The following is a 21,925-nucleotide window of genomic DNA, read 5'->3' as shown; positions in this document are numbered from 1 at the left end:
AGACTGGTGAATAGAAATATAAATGGAGAGAGACATAATACGGAATCAACCATTGCCCAAAATCTAAGCGAAGCCCAATACACCCACTCCCTACAATACCGCGACAAGGGTATAGAAACAGATAGCTTTCAACCATTTGTAAGATAACATTGACTGAGCATTTGATAACATTTCCCGAGACATGCCCACCTCTGCCTTTCTCAAGCTCGGCCCCAAGGCTGGGTTTGTAAATGGTCACCCAATGAAGGCCAGTCAACTGGAGAAAGCCAATCAGAGTGGGAGCCTGCCTCTGACGCCGGGAATCTGGGACTTTTTTGGGTCAATTGCTTCTTTTGTCCAGCTAGGTTCCATGCCGCTAATCACATTTGTGAGATTGGAAATAATATGTGTTTTTCTTTGGTGCTCAAGTCAACCTGAAACTATGAGCCCTTGGGCGGGTGTCAGGCATTCTCCTGTAAGATATGCGTGTTTTTGATGTTTGAATGCATTCTCTTCTTCGTGCAGAACTCAGTGCCTACTGCAACAACAATAACTTGCATTTATATAGTACCTTTAACATCGTAAAGCATCTCAAAGTGCCATAATCAGACAAAATTTGGCTAAAGAGAGGTGAAGAGAAGGGAAGTTTTAGGGAAGGAATTTCAGATCCTGGGCTTCAGGCAGCTAAATAAAATCAGGAAATTTTTTTAAAAAATTTATTCACAGGATGAGGGCATTGCTGGCCAGGCCAGCATTTATTGTCCATTCCTAATTGCCCAAAGGGCAGTTAAGAGTCAACCACGTTCCTGTGGGTCTGGAGTCACATATAGGCCAGACCAGATAAGGACAGCAGTTTCCTTCCTTAAAGTGCACCAGTGAACCAGATGGGTTTTTCTCACAATCACTAATGGATTTATGGTCATCATTAGACGTTTAATTCCAGATTTTCTAAAAATTCAATTCAAATTCCATTTCAGGGAAGGAAACTGCCATCCTTACCTGGTCTGGCCTACATGTGACTCCAGACTCACAGCAATGTGGTTGACTCTGAACTGCCCTCTGGGCAATTAGGGATGGGCAATAAATGCTGCCTAGCCAGCAACACCCTCATCCCGTTAATGAATAAAGGATCTGCTGTAGTGGGATTTTAACCCAGGTGCCCAGAACAGTGCTCTGAGGAAAGGTCACCGGACCTGAAATGTTAACTCTGAATTTTTCTTCACAAATGCTGCCAGACCTGCTGAGCTTTTCCAGCAACTTTGTTTTTTTTCCTAGAATATTATCTGGCTTTCTGGATTAACAGCGCAGTGATAATACCATTAGACCATCACATCCCCTAAGGCAAGAATTGGAGAAGCACAAAAGTTATGAAGTGTTGCAGGGTCAGACGACATGATAGAGATAGAGAGGATTGTTTTTTTAAAAAAAATCAAGGCACTGGGGTTCAGTGTAGATTGGGGGTGATAAGGCAGTGGGAATGAGATGGTGTGAGTTAGGATTTGAGCAGTAGAGCTGTAGGTGTGTTCAGTGCCACAACGATGCCACCCGAAGGTTGCAGGAACAGCAACTCATATTCCGCTTGGGAACCCTGCAGCCCAATGGTATCAATGTGGACTTCACAAGCTTCAAAATCTCCCCTCCCCCTACCGCATCCCAAAACCAGCCCAGCTCGTCCCCGCCTCCTTGACCTGTCCGTCTTTACTCCCACCTATCCCCTCCTCCCACCTCATTGACAAACCCCCACCCGCACTTCCTACCTACTAGCCTCATCCCCGCCTCCTTGACCTGTCCGTCTTCCCTCCCACCTACCCACCCCTCCCTCCCAACTGACCAACCCCCATCCCAACTCCCTACCTACACTCACCTTCACTGGCTCCATCCGCGCCTCCTTGACCTGTCCGTCTTCTCTCCACCTATCTGCTCCACTATCCACCTTCCATCCGCTTCGCCCCCTGTCTATTTATTTCTGAGCCCCCTTCCCCTCCCCCATTTCTGAAGAAGGGTCTAGGCCCGAAACGTCAGCCTTCCTGCTCCTCTGATGCTGCTTGGCCTGCTGTGTTCATCCAGGTCTACACCTTGTTATCTCAGATTCTCCAGCATCGGTAGTTCTTACTATCTCAGAGTTGTAGATGTGCTTAGGTTTGAGACAGTTGGTAGGTGAGAGGAGGTATGGCCAGAGGTATAGTGGAATGGTTGATATTGGAGGTAATCGAGGAATAAGAAAGGATGTTTTCAACAGCAAATGGGCTGAGGTCAAGTTTTGGGGCATGCGATGCTACAGAGTTGGAAATCAGGCAAACTTACTAGGAACCCGATTGATGGCTTTCAGTGGTCGCAGGACTCGAACGGTTCGGATTGCAGATAGGCTGACATTCTGCAGGTCCAGCGAATACTCCACTATTCTGTGAGAGACAGGGCAAGACACAACATTAACACAAAGCGGAGAGGTTCCTTCACAGCCAAGCAGTTGCATTTGTATAGCACCTTTCACAACCACAGGACATTCCAAAGCATGTTGCAGCCCACAAAGTACCTTTGTAGTGCAGACACAGACACTGATACAGAATGTACATTTTCTACACAGCTAGATCCCACAAGGGGTAATGCAATAAAGGGCTAAAAACTGAAAGTGCTGGAGAAACTCAGCAGCTCAGGCAGTATCTGTGGAGAGAGAGAGAGATGTGTCAAGTCCAGCTTTCTGACTTTTCTTCACAGGCTCTCCTCCTTCGAAGAGTTAATGGACCCAGAGCGTTAATGGTGTTTCTCTTGCTCTGGATGCTGGCAGGCCTGCTGAGTCTCTCCATCACTATCCGTGTTTATTTTGGATTTCTAGCAAATGCAGTATTTTGTTTCATACTTTAATGCCACGAAGGGCTTGCAGTGCGCTGCCTAAAATTGTTTAAACAATAACTTTGTACAATTTTGCCCTTTACACATCCCACCCTGGCTTCAATTTCTCACAGTTACCAAGTGTCACTGCATTTCAGCTCTCTTTCTGCACGAGAATGTAATAGCATCGAGCCAAATAGTCCCCTTCGACTCCCAACTTCCTTCTCAACTCAAAAACACAGTGAATTATCCCCTGAACTCCTTGCTTCAATCAGCATCCACACTAACATGCCCTAAGTCTGAGCTGAGGTTTCTCAAACTGTGGGCCATAGCTTCCCTGGGGTGGCATGGTGGCTCAGTGGTTAGTACTGCTGCCTCACAGCAGCAGGGACCCAGGTTCAGTTCCAGCCTTGGGTAACTGTCTGTGTGGAGTTTACACATTCTCTCCTGTATCGTGTTGGTTTGCTCTGGTTTCCTCCCAAAGCACCAAGATGTGTGGGTTAAGGTGGATTGGCCTTGCTACATTGCCCATAGTGTCAAGGGAAGTGCAAGCTGGGTCAGTTAGCCATGGTAAATGCTGGGGGACACAGGGGTGGGTCTGGGTGGGATGTTCTTTGGATAGTTGGTGTGGACTTGATGGGTCAAATGGTCTGCTTTCACACTGTTAGGGATTCTATGCCACACCCACCACTTAATTGGGTTTGTGAGCTCTCAAATGTAAACAGCTGTGTGACCCTTGTACATCCTTGCTGAATACAACGATCCTGGTCGAACTGCCTGATCTTTGAGGCTTTATCTTTTTGACAAATCCTGTAAACAGATCAGGGCTTTTCTCTGAATGGCCCCTCCCTGCTCTCTCGCCTCCAGCCCTTCTCCTGCTCTTACTGCCCTGGAATGGCATCAGTACCCAAACGTCGAAACAGGGTTTGGGGATTAACTCTTACTCTTACAGTACAAATCAGCTTCCTCCCCAACCCCTCAAAAATTCCAGCACAGGAATATTAAAAAAAAACTAGGAGCAGGCAATTCAGCCCTTCAAGTCTGTTCCACCATTCAATATGATCATGGCTGCTCTGATTTTAACCTCAACTCTACATTCCTGCATATCCCCCGATAATCTTCCGTCCCCTTGGTCATCAAGAATCTATCTCCCTCTGCCTTCAAAATATTTAAAGATTCTGCACCCACCGCCCAACATCTGAGGTAACATCAGAGCCTGAGTTTTTGTTCATCTCTCTTTCAGGCGAACAGAAAAATACCACGATACTATTCAAAGACCAGTAGGGGAGTAATTCACTCAGAGATAGTAAGAACTGCCGATGTTGGAGTCAGAGATAACACAGTGTGGAGCTGAAGGAACACAGCAGGCCAGGCAGTGTCAGAGAAGCAGTTCCTCTGATGCTGCCTGTCCTGCTGTGTTCCTCCAGCTCCACATTGTGTTATACCAGTAGGGAGTGCTGTCCAAGCTAGGGGATCATGAACCAAGGTGACCGACAGGTCATCATATTGTTGCTTGCAGCAGCTTTGGAAGATTGATGGGATTTCAAACAGTGTATCATTGGCAGCAGGATGCTTTGGGATGTTGTGAGGTGGTGAAAGGTGCTACGGAAATGAATACTCTTCATTTCTTGAAATGTACAAATTACCTAGCTACGTTGGAATGTGGATGCAGCTCAGTTCCATCAGAAGCCTGGAAGCAGACCATTGGTCCATCGAGTCCACACTGACCCTTCTAAGAGTATCCCACCCAGATCCACCCTCTACCCTATCCCTGTAACCCTGCATTTCCCATGGCTAACCCACCTAGCCCACACATCCCTGGACGCTATGGGGCAATTTAGCATGGCCAATCCACCTAGCCTGCACATCTTTGGACTGTGGGAGGAAACCGGAGCACCCAGAGGAAACCCACACAGACATTCGCCAGAGGGTGGAATTGAACCCAGGTCCCTGGCGCTGTGAAGGAGCAGTGCATAGAGTCATAGAGTTGTACAGCATGGAAACAGACCCTTCAGTCCAACTCGTCTGTACCGCCCAGATAAAATTATTGTAGAAAAGCAGATTCTGTGATATCTCTGGGGATCAGCGTTCTACTGTGGCCATCACAGAGATACAGATGGAACCTTATCCTCAGTGTCAATTTCATCCTGAAACACATTCTGGTGGGATCGCTGTATTTTATTTGACCTGATGGGGAGAGGGGGAGTGATGGGGGAAGAGGGTAGCGGAGGCATTTAAACCACAGTCAGTCTCTCAGCATTTCCACTGCCATACAAATGAAGGCTTTTAGATTTCAGATCATGGACTGACCCCTCAAGGGAATGAGCAGCATCACAGTAACAGGGCCACAGGCATTCCAAACAAGGTCACCTTCAGCCTGGAGCAATGTATTTAGCTCGTGGTTACAGTCCCTGATCTATCAGACCCATTCAGATCTCAGAAACTGTTGGCTGCCCCAAGGATAGTAGACTGGCGACAATGCCCATTTTCCTCACTCTGCCATTAAACCTGCACGGAGTTGGTCAGGGGCAGTCACACTGTCCAGAGGGTATTGGATGACTGTATGGATAAAATCAAAGGGCAAGGGCATGGGGGAAAGAGCAGGAGACTGGCACTCGGTAATGATACTCATTGAATGAGCTAGTGCACGCAAGATGGGCTGACTGGCCTCCTTTATCGCTATAACTATTCTGTGCTTCTGTGCAGAAGACGCTATCTGCAGTGCCTAAAGACCTAAACAAAATGAAGCAACAGCAATGTTCAGGGTTTGCTAGACTACAGCAGGTTGTAAGGGACTGTAAAACCATAAGAAACAGAAACTGGAATAGGCCATTTGGCCTCTTGAGCCTGCTCTGTCATTCAATAGGATCATGGCTGACCCAACATTGCTCACATCCACTTTCCTGTCCTATCCCCATAACCCTTGATTCCCCGACTGATCAAGAATCTATCTGTCTCAGCCTTAAATAGATATTCCTGGAAAGGCTCAGCAGGTCTGGCAGCATCTGTGGAGAGAAATCAGAGTTAATGTTTCAGGCCAAATGACCCTTGCCCAGTCCTGAGGAAGGGTCACTTGACCCGATACGTTAACTTTGATTTCACTCCAGAGATCCTTCCAGACCTGCTGAGCCTTTCCAGCAATTTCTATTTTTGTCTCTGATTTACACCATTTGCAGTTCTTTCGGTTTTTATCTCAGCCTTAAACATACACAAAGACCCTGGCCCCACAGCTCTCTGTGGCAAGGAGTTCCAAAGATTCACAGCCCCCTGAGAGAAGAAATTCCTCTTCATCTCAGTGTCAATTGGCATCCCTTTATTCTGAGACTGTGCCCTCTGGTCCTAGACCCTCTCATGAGGGAAACATCCTCTCAGTGTTTACCCCATCAAGCCTTTTAAGAATCCAAATATTTCAATGAGATCACCTCTCAATCTTCTAAACTCCAGTGAGTAGAGTCCCAACCTGTTTAGTTTTCACTCATAAGACAATCCCTCCATACCAGAGATCATCCTAGTGAACTTTCTCTAGACTCCTTCCATTGAAATAATATCTTTTTTTAAACAAGGGACTAAAACTGCTCACGGTACTCTGGATGTGGTCTCACCAGCACCTTGTACAGTTGCACTAAGACTATCCCACTCATGGTCCAACTCCTTTGTAATAAAGACCATGAGCCTTCCTGATTTACCTGCTGCCCCTGCGTGGTAGCTTTCTGTGTTTCGGGTACAAGGGGCCCCAAGTCTCAAATTCTGAATTCACCCTTTGTTCAGACTAAATTGACAACAGTTGAGCCAGAGGTCTGAGGCCAGAATGCTGTCCATTGGCATGTCCTCAGGAAGAGGCAGAGATGGTGCTTAGCACCAACCTCTCTGGTCACCTCAAGACCCAGGTCATGCTGCTGGGAATACGTCCTTCAATCCTGCCTTAGTGACTGGGGGAGTTTAAAACTTCAATATAAAATACTCAGTCACGGTACCGTCACCTGAAAAAAAAATCTGCCCTATAAGAGCAGAGTACTGTGAATATTGAATAAAAACAGCGAATACTGGAGAAACTCAGCAGGTCTGGCAGTCTCTGTGGGAGACAGAAACAAAATAAATGTTCCACGTACAGATGGAAAAGGATGGATAGGGTGGAAAATGAATTTTTTTTTTACGCTGTTGACAAAATGGGAAGAGGAGCAAGTGGAACAGATAGTGAGCATAAAGGCAGTGGGGAGTGTTAATGGTAAAGAAGCGATAGAGGTTGGGTAAGTGTTAATAGCAGAAAATAGGTCAGCTCTACTCAAAGCAAACCAGACACTAGAAGGGAAGGGGGCATGATCAAAATGGTGGACAATGTTCTTGATCTGAAGCTGTTGAACTCAATGTTGAGTCCTGAAGGCTGTAAAGGGGAATGTGAGGAACAGTTCCTGTACCTTGCTTTGGTGTTCGCTGGAACACAGCAGCAGAAATGACAGCAGGGGAGCAAAATGGTGCAGTGAAATGAAATGGAGGGTTGGGGTAACCGTTGCAGACTGAGCAAAGGCACTCTCTAAAGCAGTCCTTCAGTGTACATTTGGTCTCGCCAAGGTAAAGGAGAACACACTGTGAGCAGAGAATGCAATAGACTCGGTGGAAGGGAATACAAGTAAAGCACTGTTTCAGATGAGTTTGTGGGCTCGGACAATGAGGAGAGAAGAGGTAAAAGGTCAAGTGGTTATGTTTCTATGACTGGATGGAAAACTAGCACAGGAAGGTGATGAGGTGACAGAGGAATGGACCAGGATATCACAGCAGGAACGATCCCTGCAGAACGCTGCCATGGGAAAGAAATGTTTAGGTGGTGACATCCTGCTGGGGGGTGATCTTTTGAATTTAGAAGGTGGTGAGTGAGGACATGGGAATGCCTATCAATGTACTAGGTTCACCTGAGTGGTCTGCTGGGCCATTTCAGAATCAACCGTATTGCTGTGGGTCCATTATTGCTATTTCTGGTCTACACATGACCAGGTAAGGACAACAGGTTTCCTTCCCTAAAGGGCATTGGTGACTGGATTAGTTTTTACAACAATCAATTGTAGAAGCAGGCAGCTCGGACCATCAAGTCCACACTGACCCTTCGAAGACCATCCCACCCAGACCCAACCCCTATTCTATCCCTGTAACCTTGCATTTCCTGTGGCTTACCCACCTAGCCTGCGCAGCCCTGGACACTGTGGGGAATTTAGCATGGCCTTGTATGCCTTTAAACTGTGGGAGGAAACACATGCAGACACAGGGAAAGCATGCAAACCCCACACTGACTGCCACCCAATGCTGGAATCGAACCCAGGTCCCTGGCGCTTGAGGTAGCACTGCTAACCAAGCCACTGTGCTGCCACTAATCAGCCATGATTAAATAGTGGCCATTAGCTTAGCTTTTAATTCCAGTTTTCTAAATTCACATTTCACCATCTGCTGTGGTGGGACTGAGAACATTGGCCTGAGGCTCTAGATTACTAATCCAGTGTTATCATCACTACATCACCAGCTCTGCTTCCTGAAATTTCACCAGAGGCTCAAAGGTCTGGCTAGACAGTGATAGCGGACTGGGCTTCCAGTCTGATAGTGCTTGTTCTGTTACTTGCTTCCCCACCACTGTCTCACACCACACAGACTGTGCGTGAGGCAGAAATGCAATTTATCTATTTACAGTCAACAGTGACAACCTACTTCCTTCTGCTACTGTGTGATTCATCTACCTCTCTATGCCAACTCCTATAGGTGCTCAGCACATAGCCAGCAGAGGCTAGCACCTCACTTGTATCCAATTATTCTCGACTCAGTCTCTCTACCATCTCTCCATTCCCTCCATCCTTTCAGATTTCTCGTGTAATATTTATGTCTGGCTCACCACTAGAGCTGTTTTTTAAAGTCTCACAGTGCAGCAGGTAGTGTCCCTGCCTCTGATCCAGGGGCACTGAGTTCGATTCCACCCTCGGGCATCTGGCTGCATGGAGTTTGCACATTCTCCCCGTGTCTGCGTGGGTTTCCTCCGGGTGCTCCGGTTTCCTCCCACAGTCCAAAGATGTGCAGGTTAGGGTGGATTGGCCATGGTAAACTGCCCCATAGTGTCCAGGGATGTGCAGGCCATGAGAAATGCAGGCCTACAGGGGCTAGGGTAGGTGGGGTGGGTCTGGGCGGGATGATCTTCAGAGAGGCAGTATTGACTTGGTGGGTCGAATGGTCTGCTTCCACACTGTAGGGATTCTATGATTCTTATGAATCCTCCTGCACGGCTCAATGGCTAAGGAAGGTGTATTGATAGCACAGCAAATAGCTTGAAAATTATGTTTGTCAAAGATGACCATGCAGATGGTAAAAGTGGGTGGTAGATAAGTTTCCTGGTCAGCCATGTGAATCCTCCTGCTAGCTGTGCTCCCCCAAACATTCCCCATGGTAAACGCTCCGTATTCAGGCTCACGCAATCAGGCAGCAAGCACCATCTTCGTTCTGAAGGAGACACACCAAGGCCACTGTGTTGGCACACCACCAAATAATTGTCACCAACTCCTCCAGCCACCCTCTGGGCCATTCACAACCTGGGCATTCTGAGCCAATCGTTTGCCATTCGATCCTATCCTTTAGGGTGAAGGCTCAGTTTTGTTTGCGGATCGTTGTGCATCACAACCCTAACCTCTGCCCTCCGACACTGCCATTGCCTCAAACTCCATCATCTTCCAAACTCTGCTGCACATGTCCTGTCATGAACGAGTTCCACTTGCCTACCTGTCCCTCCCTTGTTCATGGACACTGCTTCCTCAATATCTGATACATTCGAGGGAGAATGTTTATCTTTAGCCATAGCCTCACCCAACTCTAACTCTCCAATACTCTAATATCACTTCCTACTAAAACCACCACCCCAAGCCTCTCTCCCCATAATCCTGACTCTAGCCTGTAGGGTTATATCTTAATCCTAACTCCTTTCACATGGGCCTCCCAGGCATTGAGAGTAGACCCTTTGACTGTTTCTCGGGTTCTCCTTTGTTAAAATTCTTGCCCCAACTGAAAACATACAAAATTCAAAGCACTATCAAATCTTTCACAGCTTGTGAAAACCCTGCCATCAGTTTCGGAAGTGGCTTGGAGCGCTCTCTCTCTCTCTCTCTGAATGAACCCAGATGCTCTACTCCCCATCGTCTCTCTTGTGAACGTGTTTAAGTTGGGTTTCACTTGGCATTTGACCTGAGTTGCTCTTCACCCTGAGTTACAGCCAAAAACATAGCTGGAGTCCAGGGTCAAAGAGCAAATAAATCACATGACCCCGCAGTTGCCCTCTATGACAAAAACTCGAGTGAAAACAATAAAGCACAGAGACAGAATTCTCCTCAGAGTTTTGCTTTTTAAATGTACATTGTTCCTCATGGGATTGCCATCCATCTGGGTTTTAACTAGACCGTCTCAATCCTGCATGGTGTCTATAAAACTATCTCACAATAGTTCCACCATCACCCAATACATTGTATGTGAGGCATTAATTATTGAGTGTTAGGATGTATGTATGTTGAGCTGTTAGCTGTGACTCAGTGGATAGGGCTTTGGGGGAAAAGCCTATGAGTTTGTGTTCCACTCCAAAAATTCTAGGATTTTGACCCAGTGATAATGAAGGAGCGGTAATATATTTCTAAGTTAGACAGACTCTAGGTCCTCTCTGCTCCCTTAGGTGAAGGTCATAAATTATTTTAAAGAAGAACTTCTCTCTTATGTCATATTTATTCCTCAGACAAGCCACGATGACTTCCATCTAGAAGGACAAGGGCAGTGTCAGAATCCTAGAACTTACTCCCTAATAGCATTGCGGGTGTCTCTATGTACCAATAAGACAAGGTTGAGATGTGACCTGATTGAGGTCTTTGATGTCGTGAAATGGTTCGGTAAGGTTGATGTCGAGATGATGTTTCCACTTATGGGGGAGCAACCAAACCCAAGGGCCGTAAACACAAGATGATCCCTAAAAATCCCCTGGGGCATTCAGGAAAGACTTCTTCTTCCAGAGAGTGCAGGACAATGTGGAACCTGTTGCTACAGCCAGACATTAGTGACTCACTGCTACATTTATGGGGAAGCTAGATAGACACAGGAGGGAGAAAGGATTTACTGACAGGGTGCAGGAGGAGTGGGAGGAGGTCTGGGTGGGGAATTAGCACCACCGGAGTGGGGTTCGGATTTTATGGGGCCTACAAGGGTCGGAAACATGGCACGCAGGGTGACTGAATCGGGTGGAATGTGAAATTCGATTTTCTGATGATGCAGAGATAAAGTTAGAAGTGGGTTTAGGGTGTGTCAAGCATTGGTCAGTCATGGGGTCATACTTGTCATATCTGTGCATGTCACGAATACTCTAACAAGAAACCAACTTCATTAAAATGTCCAGACCCGAAACGTCAGCTTTCCTGCTCCTCTGATGCTGCCTGGCCTGCTGTGTTCATCCAGCTCTACACCTTGTTATCATTAAAATCCTATCTTCGAGATTGTTTCGGTGGTGCATGAGATACCCATGCACAACTGTTCAAAGGTGAGTTGCCTTTGTGCAGTTGTGTGTGGGGTCAGCAGATTTCCTTGTTTAACTCAGTGGCACAGGAGAGTGATCGGGCTCTTGCGTGGAGACTCAGGACCAGCAAGGGTATGTTGGAGGTGAGGGGGTGGATTTTGGTGTAAGGCTGGGGCATGAAGTATAGTGATTGTAATGAGGTCAGTCAGGTGGACCCCACAGAATATGAGTTCCCTGATTGGGGCTGTTAATCTGGTCCAATCAGGGAGCCCTGGCTGACAGATAAGAACAGGGGTGTTAGAGGTTCTGCTCACTCTGAGAGCTGGCTCTGAGGGAGCTGGACCAGCGTCAAGGACTCTCTATGTATAAATTCAGGGTGACCCGGTGACTGGATACTGACCTCTGTGGAGTTATTTCATAAAGGATCTGAAGAGAGATCTGGGAGGACAGAGGATGGATCAGGGGAATAGAGAAGTCAAGGAAAAGCCAGATGTCCTGTGTGTAGTGAGGGGATGGTTTGGACAGTTGGTCAAGGTAAGAAAATAAGGACCTAAAAGGTGGTGTCACTCAGAATTGTTTAAACCCACCTCAGGGTGATGGCTGTCACAGTCCTTACAGGGCTTTGAACTTATTTACAGCATTTCGAGGATCCCAGCTGAGATGGCTCTTAGACAATATCCTTCATGTAGAAGGAAAGGCCAGCTGAGCCTGCTAGTTCAACCATATCCCACAGAGTGGCGAGTGCCGTGCTGGACTCTAATGTGAATATTCAGTGAAGTAAATGCATAAAACACAAAGTTATTTCTTCCATAATAAAGGAAATATTTCCCATTCCCCTGTAAACATCAATGTGTGCCAGTTATGAGATGTGCTAATACAATGAGCTCTCTGACTAAGCTAGTCTCAGTAAATAATAGTGATGCACATGAGTAAAATGAAGCAATATCATGTAAAATATTTACAAGTGAAATTAAATTTTGGCGTATACCCGTGCACTTGTGTTTGGCTGTGCATTTGGACCAGCAAGGTGTGGCAGTGATGCAGAGCCTCTCTGTTTGGCCCAGGGGTCTCTTTAAAAGACCGTCATAGATACAGCATTGTTACTTTACAGCAGGTCTCACAATGAGAAGCCTCTCTGGCTGCTGAATTGAATGTTTTGCATGCACACCACTGATACTAGTCACATGGGGAAAATGCATAAAGAGAAAGCAGTATTGGTGCCTCATTTCGGTTACTACATCAGGAATGGCTCAATGTTAACAAATTCCCAGCTCATGATTGTGATGGGCTGAATAGCCTATTTCTGTGCTGTAAACATGATGTACTTCTCCATAATTTATTAGCGACTAGTTATATCAAACAACTAATTGCAACTGATTCCAGTTCCACACCTGCCCCGGTGAAATGAGATGATGTTTTGCACATTCTCTCCATAAAGCAACTGGCTGTCAATAAAGTTAAATTGTCTCAGTGATTGCCTCAATTATCTTTATTAATACTCCAGTTATTAAAAACAACATGACACCTGCAAGACAGCATTTAACAGCTTGAGTCAGTCACAGGTTGCTTTGAAATGAGTGGGTCATATAACCCTGTCACATCCTCTTGCTGCCTGAATTTCATTGTAAGTAAAATCACTGCTGTTGTAAAATCATGCTTCAGCCTGCACTGCACTTCTGCCTCTCCGCTCCTTCAAGCTCAATCCACGGCTATTTATTTCTCCGCCAAAGCCAGGCGCTGTCTTAAGCAATCACTGTGTCTCAAGGCTGTTGCTGGATAGCCCTGTCTAAATCAAGCAGGACTGACAAGAAATGTAGTAATGGACCCTTTGGCTCAAAACTCAACTGTCAAGAACCAAGGAGAGGGAGAACAGAATTGAGACTGACATCTGGAGTGCTTGTTCTGTATAATCTTCCAGAGATTGCATTGTGATTTTCTGAGTGCACTTCCCAAAATATAAACAACCTGCGCATTTATTTCATCTCTGTTAGGCTCCCAAAGAGCTGACCTAGTTTTGGGCCAAGGGCTTATGGCTGAAGGTCGCTGCTCCAGCTCCCATGGGTAGAGTTGCCAACTCAAGGTTGGCATCTTCCTGCAGCTTTCAACAAGTGATCAGCCCCGCACCCCCCCACCCCCTCCCAGCCAACACCTCCACCATTCGTCACCCAGCACACCCATCCTTGTCACGTTCAAGGTCCAATGGCCAATCATTGCCTTCAGATGGATGACCCTTAACTAAATTCTTTCCCCAAGGTCAACATTTCAAAGACTCATTAACAAGGGAAAGGTGATGGCCTAGTGCTATTATCATTAGGCTATTAACCCAGTGACCCAACTAATGTTCTGGGGTCCTAGGTTGAATTTGAATTCAATTTTTAAAACAATCTGGAATTAAGAATCCACTGATGACCATGAAACCATTGTCAATTGTCAGAAAAAAAAAACCATCTGGTTCATTGATGTCCTTCAAGGAAGGAAATCTGCCATCCTCACCTGGTCTGACCTACATGTGACTCCAGACCCACAGCAATGTGGTTGACTCTCAACTGCCCTATGAAATGGCCTAGCATTCCATTCAGATGTACCAATCACCACAAAGTTTCAATGAAATGAAACTGGACAGATCACCAGGTATTGACCTAGGCACCAGAAAAGACAGTGGCAGAAACATCCCTGTTGATGCTGCAATGTCCTCCTCACTAACATCTGGGGGTTAGTGCCAAAACTGGGAGAGCTGTCTCACAGACTAGTTAAACAACAGCCTGACACAGTCATACTCACAGAATCATACCTTACAGGCAATGTCCCAGATACCACCATCACCATCCCTGGATATGTCCTGTTCCCCCGGCAGGACAGACCCACCAGAGGGGATGGCACAGTGGGATACAGTCGGGAGGGAGTACTCTCTGAGTTTTAAACATTGACTCCAGACCCCATGAAATCTCATGGCTTCAGGTTAAACATGGGCAAGGAAACCTGATTACCACGTACCGTCCTCCCTCAGCTGATGAATCAATATTCCTCCATGTTGAACAACACTTGGAGGAAACACTGAGGATGGCAAGGGCACAAAATGTACTCTGGGTGGGGGATTTCAATGTCCACCACCAAGACTGACTCGGTAGCAGAACTACTGATCGAGCTGGTCGGGTCCTAAAGGACATAGCTGCTAGACTGGGTCTGCGGCAGGTGGTGAGGGAACCAACAAGAGGGAAAAACATACTTGACCTCATCCTTACCAATCTGCCAGCTTCAGATGTATCTGTTCTCAAGCTCTCAACTAAAAAAAAACTTTTAACAAATACTGTGATATTTTCTCTAAGGCTTTTACTCTTTAGCTAGGGAAAACTCACAGGCAATTCTGGAGAGGTGGCATTAATACTGACCTCCATTGAAAGAGAGTGCCACAAGGTTTTTGAAGAGCATGGCTCGTGGTTAACCTGGGTTGTGTTCTCAGCTTACAAGTTGGGCTATGGTTGGTATGGGATCGGGAATGGGTTGTGAGCTGGAGGTGGAAGGTCCCCCAGGGACATCACAAACCCTGGCTGGTACCCCTTCTGCTACCCTCTCTCTTCCCAGACACCTCGTACATTGGCTGCAACTCAGCCATTTGCCTCTTCAGAACCAGAGAAACTATGACCCAGAGAGAAAGCATTACAAAGTTCATTTCCTTTGTTGAAAGACAGATGAAGGAGTTACGGAGAAAGTTCTTTATGCAAAATGTTTCTGGAGTGTGGAATGTTTTATCACAGGGAGACACTATTGCGTCTTTTAAAGGGTAAACATTTGAGCTAGAAGAAAGCACAGGGCTACACCGAGAGCCTGGCACATTGGCATTAATTCAGGATTATTTTCATTTGAAAAAAAGCCTACACTGACTCAAGGAATTCAATAACCAACCACTGTGCTGTAAAGCTTGCAAATTCTTTTGGAAGGATTAACTTTATTAAAGACTTGAACCAGCATTATATGTTACAAAATTCTCCATCTCATTCTCTGCTACTAAAACTCCGCATCTTCAGTCTCTGAACTGTCTGCTCCAAACCAATCATCTCATTGAGCTCTGTCAGAGTCCAGTTGTTAAGGGGGTTGTCTACAAACTTCCCTTTCTAACTGAGATGAAACATTAATTCCTGTATCCCCCGCTTTGTATGTTCATCTACACTCTCCTGAAAACATGCAATGACCTTTGTCTTCACCTACCCTATTCCTCATCCATTCCTTTTCCACTCAAACATACAAATGAGGAGAAAAAGGCCATTTGGCCCCTTGAGTCCTGCTTTACCATCCAATAAACCCAATGCTCCTTTGATGTTACCTTAACTCTTGAAATCTTTGTCAAGCAAAATCTTGTGTAATTTGGCCTTGAAGATATTCAATGACCCAACACTCACTGCTCTCTGGGGAAGAGAATCCTAAGCACATATGCCCCACTGACAGAATAAATTTCTCTTTGTCTCTGTCTTAAATGGGAGACCTTCTTGGTCTGAAACTCTGTTCATTACTGCCAACTGAGGGAAAATATCTGCTCAGTATTAGCACAGCATTGTCAGTAATCTCACAGATCGCAAATTTGTCTCTCTATCTCTCCCAGCCTGTTTTGCTTTCTTTGAGTAAAGAATCCAAAGCCCACACATGTCCAGCTGGGAGATATACTCAGAGATGGCCTCTGTGCTCACTGTCCAGACAGAGGGGTCTGCAACCTTGGAAGGAGGCCAGAGGTGGGCAGTGCCAATGCAGAACATGGGGAAGGTGGGGGCGCCTTGTAGTGGTGTCCAAAGAACGTAAAATAAGATGAACACTACATGTAGTTCCCAGGTCATCCCCAAGGAAGGGAACTCCCCTACTTCCTCTTCCACCCCCCACCCTTCGCCACCCCGCATCAGTGTCTTTTGGTGTTGATCCAGCTCAAGGAAGATGGTAGCAAGGGGTCAACGCGTTGACCTGTCACTTTTATTATCTGAAAATTTTCATGGTGTGTCGTCAGACCTGGTCCAAAGGACAACATGGATCCAAATGTAACTGTGCAGTTACTGGGCTCCAATCAGAACTAAAGAACACAAGAACTCATCATTGTCTGCAGCGCAACAAGGAGGTCTTATTCTGTAGACGTGTCCTCTAAAAAACTCAAAACCAGTCTGAACAAGCTCACAAACCAGGCTGATGACTCACTAGTATCACATGACTCACCTCTTACAGGGAAACTGTCCCAACATAACATACACCAATTATGATACATAACAGCTTTTGCTATTTCTGTCCAGTTGTGTTATGCCATCTCTGAGCCTCGCTATCTGACCAAATCTTTGCTGAAATTCTTTTTCTCTCTCTTCTTTTACTGTGTTTTCTGTGGTAAGGTCAATAGATAGTGGGGAGGTGATTGCCTAGTGGTATTATTGCTGAACTGTTAATCCAGAGACCCAGATAACATTCTGGGGACCCAGGTTCAAATCCCGCAATAGCAGATGGTGGAATTTGAATTCAATAAATATCTGGAATTAACAATCTAATGATGACCATGAATCAATTGTCAGCAAAACCCATCTGGCTCACCAATGTCCTTTAGGGAAGGAAACTGCCATCCTTACCTGCTCTGGCCTACATGTGACTCCAGACCCACAGCAATGTGGTTGACACTCAACTGCCCTCTGGGCAATTGGGATGAGCAATAAATGCTGGCCTAGGCAGCGATGCCCTTACCCCGTGAATGAATAAAGAAAAAAATTTGTATTTTGGAAATATATGCTGGAAAACAGGACATTTAACTATTAATCATTTCTTCACAACTCTTGGAAAGGTGGAACTACATGGTCTTCTTTTGCAGGAAGTAGATTTGACACTTTTACAGGAATCAAGTGCTTTTGGGGAAAAGGACCTAAGTGCCTAGCAACAGGATTTGGCTTGGTTTAAAGTAATAATTTGATGCTGAATTCAGAGGAGAGAAAGCAGGTTGGGGGTCAGATCCCCAAAAAAACCAGCAGCAAGTGTAATCATGCTCCGACTGAATTGGAAAGGAAAAAAAAATGCTCAAGGGCTTTGCAAAAGGAGAGATAATTTCCCTTTAAAGTCAAGACCTAGGTCCAAATGACCAGCCATTGATTTGAGGATCACCGCAGTTGACAACAGCACAATATCATTGTCAAACAAAACCAAAACACAAAGCTGTGAGAAAAGTCACCCCATTTCCCCTTTTCAATTGTCCTCTGGTCCACAGTCTCGATTTTTTTTTGCATATACTTTCAATCTATGACATTTCTAAAAAGGCTATTTGCCTTGTCTATCAGTCCATCCATCCTGTATGCAAATGAATGCTTTTATTTGAAGGGGTAATGGTTTATGTCTGCTTTATTTTAGTTATTAATAGTATCATTAATTGTATTTAATGTGTTTTTGGCACATAGTGGGCCATAAGACAAAGGAGCAGAGTAGGCTATTTAGCCCATTGAGACTGCTCAGCCATTCAATGGCTGATCTGATAATCATCAATTCCACTTTCTTGTCTTTACCCTATAACCCTTGTGTCTCTTTCTCATTAAAAATCTGTCTGTCTCAGCCTTGAATATATGAAATGACCGAGCCTCAACAGCCCCTGTTAAAGGAGAAGTCTGTTATATTAAATAAGTTTATTTTATTTTCTTGTTCATTAATGACACCTAGTGTGAGTCTCTTTTATCATGGAGAGTGGTCACAGTCAGATATTAATGATTCCAGATATTAACTTAGCCATACTGCACACTGACGAATACATGGCTATTGAATAGTGGGGCTTGGTTTCCATCACATTGCTCCCATCTGAGTAGTGACACTGTCTCTGATTGAACTTGTTATTAAAGAACTGATTGTAAATTAGCCTATATTCCACCATTTTTCTACTTCATTTGCCATTTTCCTGATTCCTTCCACTTTGTCTAGCTCTTATGCCTTACTCTGTATCTAACCCCATGCTCCCTCTGTCCTGGGAGTGTTTGATGGGGGACAGTGTAGAGAGAGCTTTACTCTGTACCTAACCCCACGCAGTCCCTGTCCTGAGAGTGTTTGATTGGGGGACAGCATAGAGAGAGGTTTACTCTGTATCTAATCACATGCTTCTTTGTCCTGGGAGTGTTTAATGGGGATAGTGTAGAGGAAGCTTTGCTCTCTATCTAACCCCATGCTGTCCCTGTCCTGGGAGTACTTGATGGAGACAGCGCAGAGTAGCTTTACTTTGTATCTAACTCCATGCTGGAACTGTCCTGGGAGTATTCAATGTGAAAACCTTCTATCCAGAAATGAAATGAACAGCAAACTTTAATAAAAATGTGAAATATGGATGAACAGCATGTGGTAGTGAGATAATCTCTCAGACAGTACATTTCACAGTCATGCTTCTTATCCAATGACTTTCAAGCATGGTTTGATCAAAAATCCTCAGGAATTAAATTAATATATTTTAACAGATATTACAGCTTCAACACGAAAACAGAAGAGAGGGAAGGCGAAAATGAAAGGCTTAGAATGAAGCTACATTTAATTTTAAATTTACTCTTTCGACTGTCAACAGCTCGTAAGAAATAATTGCCTTGTTCATAAAAATGGTAATTTGAATCTTTCTCTTAACGTTACGAGCTGAGATTACTTCAGCTCACCTCTCACTTACCCAGACATCACGATGAAAAAATCCAATCGATTCCATGTGTCGCCAAGGTAACACTTTTTCCCAATGATCCCCAAGGCAACCATCTTGACCACCATCTCCATGGCGAAGAAAATAAAGATGAAATCGTCGAAAGCCTGGAAAGTGACAAGTTGCTTTAATTTGACCTGGGATCATACTTTGTACTGGGTCAAGCTAATCTCAACTTGTCTAACCTTCCCTATCTCTATAATCCCTTTAGCCTCCACAACCCTCTTATGCCTCCCTACTCCTCCAATTCTGGTCTTTTGTGTGCCCTTTCCCTTACCGATTTCCAGCATTTTGGCTGTGCCTACAGCTGCCTGGAGCCCTTAGCTCCAGGATTCCTTTGCTAGGTCCCTTTGTCTCTCTGTGAAGGATCTACATCTTTCATTGTGTCTTTGGTTACCTGTCCTAGTGACTTCCTATATGGTGCAGCATCAACTCTGTTTGATAATGATCCTGTGAAACATTTTGGAATGTAGAATCTGCTATATCAACTCAAGGTGTTGTTGAGTACTTGTTATTCCAGGCAACAATAATTTCATGCACAGTTTCTTACAACCTCAGTCTTTGTTTGCAGTGAGAACAATATGAGTTGAAATCTGATAAGAACACAGCTACAATTAGGTCTGAAGAAGAGAGATATTGGGCTCAAAACATTAACTCTGCTTCCCTCTCCTATGCATTTTCAGTGTCTATTTGGATTTTGTTTAGGTTTCTGATAAACTTTACTCTGCATTCCCTTCAAAAGCAATGCGTCCAAGGTTAGGAAACTTGAGTACAAGAGTTAGAGGGCTGGCAGAGGGGCTGCTCTTTAAGTATGCATGCATTCTAATTGATAAAGAGGTCAAAAGGAAGGAGACTGAGATTTCCTACCTGTAAAATCCTACATCTGTCACTGGAGCAGTCCACGTCTTCACAAGGTTGGTACATTCCCAGAGTGACACAGTTGAGAAGGATGACAAGCATACTGACATGCTCGAACCAAGTGAGGAGTTGGAGTTAAGGTAAAGAATTAAACGTGCAACTCGAGAAAGATTCACACCTTCGTCAGGAAAAGCGAATTGGTATAATAGGGCCAGGTGGCTGCTCTTAAAGGTTCCAGAACCAGGGGGTCACAGTCTAAAGATATAGGGCCATCCACTTAGGACTGAGTCTTCACCCAGAGAGTGGGGAGCCTGTGGAATTCTCTGTCTCAGAAGCTTTACTCTGGATCTAACCCCGTGCTGTCCCTGTCCTGGGAGTGTTTGATGGGGACAGTGCAGAGTTTTACTAACCCCATGCTGTCCCTGTGCTGGGTATGCAGAATTCTCTGCTACAGAAAGAAGTTGAGGACAAAACATTGAATGTTTACAAGAAGCAGTTGGATATTGTGTATGGAGCTAAGGGCATCAAAGGATAAGGGGACAAAGTGGGAACAGGGGACTCAGATGGATGGTCAGCCATGATCATATTGAATGGTGCAGCAGATGCGAAGGGCTGAATGGCCTGCTCCTGCTCTGCCTTTCTTAAAGTTGTTTTTTAGAGTATATTAGCAAAAGTAAAATGGATTGGGAGAATTAATTTTTAAGTTGCTGTGATCTGGAACATGCTGCCTGAAACAGTGGCTACAGCAGTTTCATGGGAAATGCTAGAAAGAGACCTGGATAAATACTCGAAGGGGGGATATTTGCAGATCTATGAGTAAAGATCAAGGGAGGGGCGGATTAGCCAACTCTGTTCCGATATCTAATGGTTTTTTGGATTAAGACAAATTGTATCATTCCATCAAAGAGCAAGTATTGATGCAATGGAGTGAATGGCTTCTGCCTGCACTGCAGCACTCCCAGGTTTTGTGTCAAGTGCCAATTTGTCAGAGACAAGCCCAATAGCCAAAGTGGAAACAGGCAACAGCAATTCACTGTGGGTGTATAGCTCCTTCTGCCTGTATTCTGTCTTGGGACAGTGAGAGGACAATGAGACAGCAAGAGGAAACCTGTACTCTGCAGGGCCAATGAGAGCGAGACAGAGAGAAAGGAAGGTATGATAGGGAGCAGAGGCAAAGCATAGGATGAGGAGCTGGCAAAGTGAAACTGCACACACAAAAAATATCAATAAAGGGCAAAAGGACCAAACAAGAGAGAAATAAGAGAGCTCTAAGAGAAGTGGGGTTGTATGTAAATGATCTCATTAGTGCACTGCAATCATCAAATGCAGACATAATTTTTGTTGAATGCATCCTTAATCAGAATACAGTTATGGAGCAGTTGAAATAGCAATGTCTGATGGTGAATATCAGAAAGTTGAAGCAGAATATAAATTGCACAACCATTAGGCATGCAATGCTTATAATAATTTCAAGATCCACTTAGTCCTGGGGCACAGAGTCAATGGGAAAAAATGCTTTAAAATGACAATGTTTGCAGCACTCACTGCAAGTGTGCTAAAAATTATTTTTTCAAACACTTTCTTTGACAGTCATCAGCAGCAGGAGTGTTTGATTCAACACAAGGTGATAAGGCACCTCCTGTGGTAATAGGAGGTGTCACTGATCCCATGTGTCGCACATCTCTTGCAGGATTGGCATTTGGAATGAGGTGGAAGGCTCTGACAGGTTGTCTGGGTATGAGCCATGTCTCAGTGGGTAGCATTTGGGCTTCCAAGCCAGAAGGTAGTGAGTCCCCATCCTGTTGTATAAACCAAAGTCCATGCCAGAGCTCCCAGCGCTGTTCTAGGGAGATGTTGCGTTGTTAGATGTTAGAGTAAAACGTGGTTGTAGGCTTAAAATATTCTACAACATTATTTTGAACCAGAGGGGGTGCTCCCTGTAGCCCTGCCCCATATTAAGCCTCAACCAATACCACTGAGTCAGAAGTCACACAACACCAAGTTATAGTCCGAGACAACAAGGTGCAGGGCTGGATGAACACAGCAGGCCAAGCAGCATCATAGGAGCAGAGAGGCTGTCC

The 21,925-nt window shown here is 45.1% G+C and overlaps 1 protein-coding gene across 1 annotated transcript in view; it reads right to left on the bottom strand.

Annotated features, from left to right (window-relative positions):
* cacna1ia (calcium voltage-gated channel subunit alpha1 Ia) overlaps positions 1-19,946 on the bottom strand; it is a 185,158-nt gene extending 165,212 nt beyond the window's left edge. Inside the window, exons 1-3 of the mRNA XM_048617377.1 lie at positions 19,854-19,946; positions 18,960-19,093; positions 2,284-2,381 (exon numbers count right to left, since the gene is read on the bottom strand). Of these exons, the coding sequence (XP_048473334.1) occupies positions 2,284-2,381; positions 18,960-19,093; positions 19,854-19,946 (325 nt within the window). The remainder of the gene's footprint in view (positions 1-2,283; positions 2,382-18,959; positions 19,094-19,853) is intronic.
* Between the last annotated feature and the right edge of the window lie 1,979 nt (positions 19,947-21,925).

This window comes from Rhincodon typus, chromosome 37 (genome assembly GCF_021869965.1).
Source record: "Rhincodon typus isolate 14 chromosome 37, sRhiTyp1.1, whole genome shotgun sequence".
In the NCBI taxonomy this organism is placed as follows: Eukaryota; Metazoa; Chordata; class Chondrichthyes; order Orectolobiformes; family Rhincodontidae; genus Rhincodon; species Rhincodon typus.
The sequence above is the reverse complement of the archived record's forward strand: the minus strand, read 5'-3'. Positions and strand labels throughout refer to the sequence as shown.